The sequence below is a fragment of the Physeter macrocephalus genome, chromosome 2 (assembly GCF_002837175.3).
Source record: "Physeter macrocephalus isolate SW-GA chromosome 2, ASM283717v5, whole genome shotgun sequence".
Taxonomy (NCBI): domain Eukaryota; kingdom Metazoa; phylum Chordata; class Mammalia; order Artiodactyla; family Physeteridae; genus Physeter; species Physeter macrocephalus.
This window is the reverse complement of record NC_041215.1, coordinates 35,742,860-35,752,363: the sequence shown is the minus strand read 5'-3', so window position 1 is coordinate 35,752,363 and position 9,504 is coordinate 35,742,860. Positions and strand designations below refer to the sequence as shown.

Genomic DNA, 9,504 nt, shown 5'->3' with positions numbered 1-9,504 from the left:
AAAAAAAAAAAAAAAAAAAAAAAAATACTTGGTCTTTCATTGGCAAGAAATTTTCAGTCCTAAAATCTTGAGCCATTAGCAAGATGTTTTTAGTACTAAAATATCTAGGTCAGTAGGCCAATAAAAAACAGTTGTCACGTGAATGAATTTTCCATTAAGTCTGTATTAATTGCTTCAGCACTGCAAATACTACAGTCTTGAAATTTCCATGTTTGGGGACAACAAAGAACTTTGAATGATTCTATCCTGAAATTCTGGACCTTTGAAATGATAAAAATTATTGTAAAGGCGTTCTTTAGGGTTAATGGTTGAAATTGGTAAGCCATGTGTTTGGGACTCAGTCATTTTTCTATGAGATAATAATTTATATAAGATTAAGTTTTTACATATAGCATGCCAGGTCACAAAACCCATATTATCCTTGAAACTTAATACAGCTGTAGTGAGTCCAAGAGCTTTCAACGAAAACTTTCACTCCCACTGAGGTTCTGAAGCACATCCTCCCAGAACCACAGGCACTGGTTAGTTCTGTATTGACAAACACAGGCGCTAATTGATGTCAGTCAGTCCCTTGAGTTTTGAATAGTGGGAAACCAAAGCCAGTTGACATTAAGTAAAGTAATAAAAGCGCGTGTTAAAAACTTCAAGCAGTACAGAAGAGTAAATGCTTCTTCTTGTTCCCGTACCATTTCTTCTACCTAAAAAACTATTAACAGCTTAAGTTTTCTTTTTTCCAAATGGGGCTAAATTACACCTTGCTTTTCTGCTTATATTATTTAGAAGTCAGGTTTATTGAGGCATAAGTTACATATGGTAACATTTACCTTTTTTCAGGTGTACAGTTCTATGAATTTTGACAAATATATACACCATAATCAAGATATATAACATTTCAGTCCCTCCAGAAAGTTCCTTCTCACTGCTTCATTTTTGAAACCACCACCATAATCAAGATATAAAACACTTCTGTCACTCCAGATTCAGTTTCAGCTTTAGTTTTAACAGCTGTATGGTATTCAATTATATGGATTTATCTTAATTTTTCTAAATATCCCCTCATTGATTTATATTTAGGTTGTTTCCAGTTTTATAATTCAAACACGGTGTAATAAATACCTTTGTGTATAAATCTTGGTGTGCTTTTACAGCTACAAACATAGGGTAAATTCCTAGCAGAGGGATTACAGAATTAAAGGTTGTGAGCATTTAACATTTTGCTAGGGCCAAAAGCCTCCCTGCAAAGTCGTACTGATTCACTTTCCAACCAGTTATGCATAAGAGTGTCTGTAACTTACTTACACTGGGTGTCACCAAAATTAATTTTTGCTAATTTGATGGATAAGACATTACCTAGCTAAGTAACTTGCATTTTTTTCTCATTTTAAAAACATATCAAAAAGTTCACACACATACACAGAAATCTAACCCATGTTATTTATGGTTAAAACCACAGTATAACATTAGAGGAAATGTGGATAGAAAAATGTTACCTTTGTTCTCACTATCCCAATATGTTTTTCATTTCCTGCTTATTCGTGTCTACATTTTTGCAAATATGTGTGTACATTTTTATAGTCATTCTCATAGCATATGCACAGTTTGTGCCTGTGTTGTTTGCTTGTAAAAGTTCCCTTTATTTCATGAGCATGTTTTTCTTTGTTCCCAGAATCTTCATTGTAGTAGTTGTATGTTTCTTTTGTTTTGGGGCTGTGGCACAGTTCATTTAGTCATTCCACTTCTAAAATTTTTTATACTTTTTAACTGTTATGAACAAGGCTTCAAATACCATATTTTAAAAAGAAAAATTTTTAAAAATCCTTGAAAATTATTTTCTTAGGATAGATTTCTATCAGTCTGATTCTTCTGGATCTAAATGTATCATATAGACATGAGAGGGTAGAATTTTATTATTTGAAATAGCTTTTGTTCACTTCATTGGGAATTCAGTAACTTTTCCCTGGAGAAGGAAGCAGTTGCGTATCAATTAGCTTCTGTGCCAGCTTAATCTATTTATTCTTTTTCATGAAAAATTATGAAAATGACATATGCTGCTTGTAAAGATTTCATACAGGTAATCTGTTATCTAGTAAATAAAACTTTTCAATTGAATTTTTTTCTCAGTAGATCATGTGTTTCAATATTTATAATTACCAAATAATATACAGTGAACTCTCCTTACCCTTGTTCCCAGGGTACAAGGGTACCAGTTCCCCTTCTTGGTGGCAGTCAATATTATCAGATTCTTTCATATTCTTTCAGACATATTTTATGCATTTTTAAGCAAATGTATGTGTGTGCTCGGTGTATGTTTGTGTGTCTCTCTCTTTTTAAGCCACAAATGTTAACAAGCTGCACATACCTTTTTGTACATATTTTCTTAGATTATTTTATTTGTATTTAATTTTTTTAAAGTAGATAATACATGTACATTTTTCAAAAGTAAAATAATGTAAAGGCTTGAATAGTCGCCCTTCTATTTCAGTACCGTGTCTGCAATGTACCGTCCTTTGGTGAGTCTTTATGCATAGAGAAGCAAAGGAAGGTACATATTTTTGTTTTCCTTCTGTAACTCTCAAAGTAACCTTTCACATGTAATCAGGCAGTATAGAATAGGCATTAAGAGCAGTGGCTCGGGGGCCGGTTCCCTGCATGCAGGTGTCTGCTCTGCCACATATCATCGGTATAATCGTGGGCAACTTTTTTAACCTATCTGTGCTTTGTAATCATATGTAAAATGATGACTCAGTATACATTCTTTGCTTAGAATAGTACCATACATAGGGAGTATATGTGTTTGCTAGTAGTAGTATTTTTATTATTAGGGACAGTGACCAATAAAATAACATCCAAGAATCAGTTCCAATCAGTTTGATGTATATTAGTGATATATATGGATATGGGTAAATTCATTTAACAGAAAGGATGGATGGGATTTTTCACTTGGTTGAATTCTACTTAAATATTTTAGAAAACTTGAGAAAACAAAAGTGAAGCAGCTAAAATACATTTTGTTGTTCCTTTCTTATGGGTTGATAGTTTTCTTGTTTTTGCATATACTTCTTTAAACTAAGCTCAACTTTCTTTATGTAATAAAAGTGTCCCAGAGAAGGTGAGGGTAGAGGTAGCAGCTAAGAATATGAACATTTTTACATAGTGCATCACATTTTAAAAATACTTACTCACGCACTTTGTACTCAGATTTACATATGTAAAAATACATACGTATCTATACATAATATTTAATTTCAGGTGATAGTGGCCCATAGAGTTTTAAAATTCCCTGGCCATATCTTTTAAGGATAAAATTGTTAATAACATTAAAAGTTCTTAAGGCAAGCAAGGGGCTGGGGGACTGAATTATATTTCTGTCCAATTTTTCCATCCTCTTAATAAAAAATTAAGGCAACAACGAGACCTCTTTCCCCTTTCCCACCTTCAGATCCTAGTTACAAAATAATATATATTTATTGTAGGAAATATAAAAACAGAAGACACACAGAGAAATAAGAATCACCTTAAAATTGCTATCCAGCTTAATATTAAAACAGCTTGGTGTCTAGACTTCCTGCCTTTTTTCTCTATGTAGATATGCACACACAGTCACTCGTTATTAATTTGTTTGCCTTCTACAGTGAAGGCATCAGGAATGCTGTACACACTGGTGTGTGTTTGTTTTTTTAAGTAAACTTAGTATCATGAACATTTTAATCATGCCATTAAATTATCTATAGAATCATTTATAATAGGTGCATCCTATTCCATTGAGCACGTATGCCATGCTGAAATTTATTCTGTAGTATATTTCCTATTCAAGAGCATTTAAAAATAAACTGTATCGGTCAACATCGTTATATGCCAGTCTTTTTGGACACCCATTGTATCCTGATGATCAATTCTGAGACGTGGAGTCACTGGGTTGCAGGATATGTACTTCTTCCTTGCTTTTAATACACGTTGCCAGACTTCTCCAGGTAGTTGGTGTCTCCCGCGCGTCAGCACTGGGATGAGCTTTAGATAAGCCCTTGCCTACTAGAGACGCGGATATCCCTTCTGTGCGGCGCACGTTCGCTCTCCAGCGCCTCTAGAGCCATCTCTGCCTTCTTCCCTACTTCCCGATTTTTCTATTCTTCTGTATCCTTCCTGCTTCCCACCTCATACTCCATAGAAGCTGGATTTGATCCTGGTTGGAGAAGGCACTGTTTCAGATGCTGTTTACCTCCCTCTTAACCTGCTGCTTAGTGCATTTGCTATATAAAATACCCTTGAGGCTCTTTTTGTACAGCAACAAGTTTTCCAAAATCATGCTCATTTTTTTTCAGTTTTGTAAATTCTGATTTTCACTTTAGTAATTTTTAGTAACGGTTAATCTGTTGCGTTTTTGAAGCAACCTCATGCTCTAGCACAGTGGTTAAGAGAACTATCTCTGTTCCTACAGACAGGGTTCAGATTCCAGCTCCTGTTATTGTTGACTAGCTTTTCTCAGGATTTAGAGAGGATTTAAAGAGGTGATGCTTATAAGTGCTCGATACACTGCCTATCATATAGTGAGCACTCGATAGACTAGCTTTTATTGTCATTTCATCTGACATATGTGTGAGTGAAGCAGGGGTTATTTTTCCCATTGTGCATTTCAGTAAATGGGATCAGAAAGATGGAATACTTTTCGTATTGTCACGTCTAGAAAGTGGTGGTGTCTGAATTTAGGACTTTTGATCTATAGGGACTACTTCAAAGCAGGAAAGCTAAAGTGGATGACAAGCATTGTTTCTAATAATTAGGATAATACATAGAAGATCATGAAAAGTTTGCAAAGCTTTACAGGGGCTTCCAAAAATCTTGACCGGCCTACCAGCAAGTAGGTGAGAAGGTGAGCTTAGTTCCAGGAGAAGAGGAATGGTCCCTGTGCGTTGTGGCATAGGAGGAGAGGTTGCTGTACCCAAAAGTCTTCCAGACACAAAGACCAAAGAGAGTTTTTTTTTAAAGTTTAAGATGACTGAGTACTAGGATCAAAACATTTAATAGTTTTCTCTACTTTGGTTTAAATTAGAATGGAGTCCTGTTTTAAATATCTATGCTGATTAGGTTTTTATCTTAACTTGTTTCCGACAGGGCACGGTGCTGATGTGAAGTGTGTAGACTGGCATCCAACAAAAGGGTTAGTTGTTTCAGGAAGTAAAGATAGTCAACAGCCAATCAAGTTCTGGGATCCCAAGACTGGGCAGAGTCTTGCAACACTGTAAGTGATAGGAACCCCACCTTGGTCCCTAAACCGAGGGGAGCAAAGCTGCCTGTATTCTTTCCCTTTTAGCTTTTTTCCTCCTCTCATGTATTCCTGAAAAAGTAGTGTAGACAACAGATGCACTTACACCTAGAGGCTTCTTATTTATTAAATATGATTTCTCTCTAAATTCCTAATAAAATAAGGCTTGATTTTTGTTCTGCCACATACATCTAAATTTAATTTGGGTGTCACGGGGGTGGGGAGGAGGTGGTTATTGCTACTCTTCTAGCTTACTGTTTCCTCATCATAATACATTTTGTATGGAATTGATATGTGTGCCTTTTTTTTTTTAAACTTTTGGCCGCGTGGCATGTGGGATCATATTCCCCAACCAGGGATCGAACCCACGCCCCCTGCATTGGAAGCGCGGAGTCGTAACCACTGTACCACCAGGAAGTCCCGACATGTGTGCCATTTGTTAGACACAGCCCAGCTTTCTCCATCTCACTACATCTATTTATAGAGAAATTTTCCCTTCATATTTGAATCAGTTCTCATTTTTTATCTGAGGTATTTAGTTATGATGCAGCCACATCATAAAAAATTTTCTCTTTGAATTATCTGTAAACATTCACAGTTCTATGAATATGTTGTTAATGTTTTTTTGACTAAGCAGCTGTATCCTGGTCCCTCTGATTGGGAATTGAACCATACCCAGAGTGAGCTGGCTGGAGCAAGGCTGCCTTGTTGCACAGCTCCAGTGGCCACAACCAAATAGGACGCCTTGTGAATGGTGCTCCTTGGAGATGTGCATTGTGTAGGCCTCAGCGGCTGCAGAGTCTTTAGTTCAAATTAACCCTCAAACTATCTTGTGTCCTTTTTAAAAATACTTAATGAGAGAAGCTTCATTGAATTTTAAAAACTTAATGAGCTTTATCGAATATTAATTTATGTGTTCAAGTGCTTCCCCTGCTTCACAGATAAACTTTTCTATCCAGTTGACGTTCTCCTATTTTAACTAGTTAATGAAAGCTGTGCTTAGATAATGGACATTATTTCTTTCTGTCTTTGACCTATTTCTTTCACGTGTACTTTTAACCATGGTCCTATAATGTTACATGCTTTATTACTTCTAGGCCAAACTTCTTGCCATCTTGACTGCCATGTGCTTTTCAAGAAAAATGGCCATTATATTGATTTATACTTGTTTTGAATTCTGACAGATTATTTTCTTGGTACTTTGTTTGTAGTCATGCCCATAAAAACACAGTAATGGAGGTGAAATTAAATCTCAATGGTAACTGGCTACTCACAGCATCACGTGACCACCTCTGTAAACTTTTCGACATCCGAAACCTGAAAGAAGAGCTTCAAGTCTTCCGAGGTCATAAGAAAGAAGCTACAGGTCAGCGGCTATGATATGCTTCTCATTTTGACTATTACCTGTAGTGTTCTGAGATCCTAATAGTTTTGTCCTTCTCCGTGTTTTTGTTTACAGCTGTGGCCTGGCATCCTGTTCATGAAGGACTTTTTGCCAGTGGAGGGTCTGATGGCTCTTTGTTATTCTGGCATGTTGGGTATGTGGCACTTACTATGTAAATAAGTTGTAAATTTTATGAAGAGAGCACCTGAACATGAAAAAAGTGATAGTGTTTTGTATTTTTTTCTGAGTGTTCATATGTCCTGTATCTGTAAACCCAGTTTGGAATAGAAAACTTAGCATCTCTCTTTTAGGCTATGGAAGTCATGAAGGGAGAGTATGACCAACTTCCTTGTTTCTTGTGGTGAGGTCATTTCTGAAGCATTTCCCCTTTGAAGTACTCTCTGGATAAAAGACTATATTACTGATGACAAATCAGTACCTCTGAAACATGTGGAATTGACCAGATTCTGAGTAACAGACTTTGGTAGCTTTGTGTTGCACTAAAAGAAAATGTCTTTTTTGGTGAGGGAGGGGTTGGGTAACTTTTGTGAAAAAGACTGCTTCTGTGGTGCCATTACAGGGTAGAGAAAGAAGTGGGTGGGATGGAGATGGCCCATGAAGGAATGATTTGGAGTCTGGCTTGGCATCCTCTTGGACATATTCTCTGCTCAGGCTCAAATGACCATACTAGGTAAGCTTTATGTCAAAAATAACAAGGAATTAATGTATTTATGGAGCAGCAGGGATAAATGTATATTTTATTCATATAGGAATGTATTAATTTGTTTTCTGATTTACTCTTAAGGACATGTTTGTAGTGGTTTATAAATACATATATTACAAGGAGATTGGGTATTGAATATGACTGTTATTTGAATTTTGTTTTGCCTTCTAATTTAAAAAATATCTTTCTACATTAAAAATGTTTAGAATAAGGCATTGTAAAACTTTGTTGTTTTTGCCAGAGGACTGCTAAGTACTGTTAAGTGCCCAGAAATACACTGAAACCACGCTCTTCTCCTCCCCCCTCCAAATACTTTTATTTTGACAGCAAATTTTGGACCCGAAACCGACCAGGTGATAAAATGCGAGATCGATACAATCTAAACCTGTTGCCTGGAATGTCTGAAGATGGAGTGGAATACGGTGAGGTTCTTGCATGTTTATCCGTCTTTGAAATCCGACATTCTGTTATAAAAGTGTTAGGTGTTGAGAAGATTTTGCAAAACGAATTTTAGTTTTATAGTTTATGGATTTATAAATCGCCAGCAATAATTTTCATTTTTATAAAGTGTTAATTTTATTGGCCTGATAACATTTATAAAATCTCTATTGACAATGGCTATATTCCTATGTATAGATGACCTTGAACCTAATAGCCTGGCAGTAATTCCAGGGATGGGAATACCAGAACAACTAAAATTAGCCATGGAACAAGAACAGATGGGTAAGAGAAGTTGTACCTATAAATTTTACTTTTTCTGTAATTTTACCTATTTCTTATAATCATGATATTAAATTATGTTGAAAATGCCAAAATGATGTATGTTGAGAAATGTTGATAAAAGTGATGTAAACTGCATGATATTTAGAATCTTTTCTTCCAAAAATGTGTTCATTGATGAAGTGACCACTTTCTTTTATTTCCTTGGCTAACTACTTCTCTTTATGGTTTCAGGGAAAGATGAATCAAATGAAATTGAAATGACAATTCCAGGTTTAGATTGGGGAATGGAGGAGGTGATGCAAAAGGATCAGAAAAAAGTACCTCAGAAGAAAGTTCCTTATGCAAAACCTATTCCTGCTCAGTTTCAGCAGGTGAGTAACTAGAAGTGCGCCCCTGCCCACTTGGTGGGAGACTCTGCTTGGTAAGTCTAACTGAAGTGCAGAAATAGGTTTCTCTTGTATTATATCATCTGTTGAAGGTATTTCTGTACTACAGACATTTTTTGAGCATTCTTCACATATATCAGGCATTATTAGACATAGTTCCCATCTGTTGCTTTGCAGTTAGTCCTGAGTTTGTCATGAATCTTCTCTAGGTCTTCTTTTATTCTCACCTCCTTGTTATCATTCCAAGCTATCAGAAGAAGGAAAAAAGAGACATGGAGCAGGGAGAGTATGTTGACCCTCTTCAACATATTTTGTCTGTCTTCCACTTTGTTCCCTCAACACAGAGTACACGTGTCCTTTTGAAGAGGTAGGCAGGTGTTGCATCTTAATAACATGTGAGATCTTGCAGCTTTTATCAACTTAACAATTTCTACCTAGTGATGTGCTTGCCTGACTCCATTCCTGTGTCACTAAGAATTAGTATTAGAAATAAAGATAGTTTACCAGCTGAGCCGACTTGTATTCACCAGGTTGGAATGAGCCAGTGACATTATAGAATGGCTTTCTCATTCTGTCATGATAATTTACACACTTAGAGTATACGTTAATATTCTCTTCTTTCCAAAGGCTTGGATGCAAAATAAAGTTCCAATTCCTGCCCCAAACGAGGTATTGAATGATAGAAAAGAAGACATTAAATTGGAAGAGAAGAAAAAAACACAAGCAGAAATCGAACAAGAGATGGCCACATTACAGTATACTAACCCACAGCTTCTGGAGGTGTGTGACGCTCTTTTGGGGGATTCGAGATGATCTAAGAAAGTAATGATTAGCGTTTTTTTATTGATATGCTCTTAAGGAGAAGGGAAGGGACTCTCAGATGGGTCTGATGAGCAGTATCATTTCTTATTGCTGCATTAGGAAGCTAGTTTCTAAAAGAATCATGTTTCTTAGACTTTTTTTTCTTTGCGATACGTGGGCCTCTCACTGTTGTGGCCTCTCCCGTTGCGGAGCACAGGCTCCGGAC

General features: G+C 36.3%; 1 protein-coding gene across 10 annotated transcripts in view; it reads left to right on the top strand.

Annotated features, from left to right (window-relative positions):
- Positions 1-9,504, top strand: part of WDR33 (WD repeat domain 33) — a 106,294-nt gene that overhangs the window by 80,113 nt on the left and 16,677 nt on the right. For all 10 annotated transcript variants that reach the window (XM_028501319.2, XM_028501314.2, XM_055087365.1 and 7 more), the window contains 8 exons: positions 5,110-5,236; positions 6,472-6,626; positions 6,720-6,798; positions 7,225-7,335; positions 7,696-7,790; positions 8,005-8,091; positions 8,323-8,462; positions 9,105-9,257. In XM_028501319.2, coding sequence (XP_028357120.1) covers positions 5,110-5,236; positions 6,472-6,626; positions 6,720-6,798; positions 7,225-7,335; positions 7,696-7,790; positions 8,005-8,091; positions 8,323-8,462; positions 9,105-9,257 — 947 coding nt within the window. The remainder of the gene's footprint in view (positions 1-5,109; positions 5,237-6,471; positions 6,627-6,719; positions 6,799-7,224; positions 7,336-7,695; positions 7,791-8,004; positions 8,092-8,322; positions 8,463-9,104; positions 9,258-9,504) is intronic.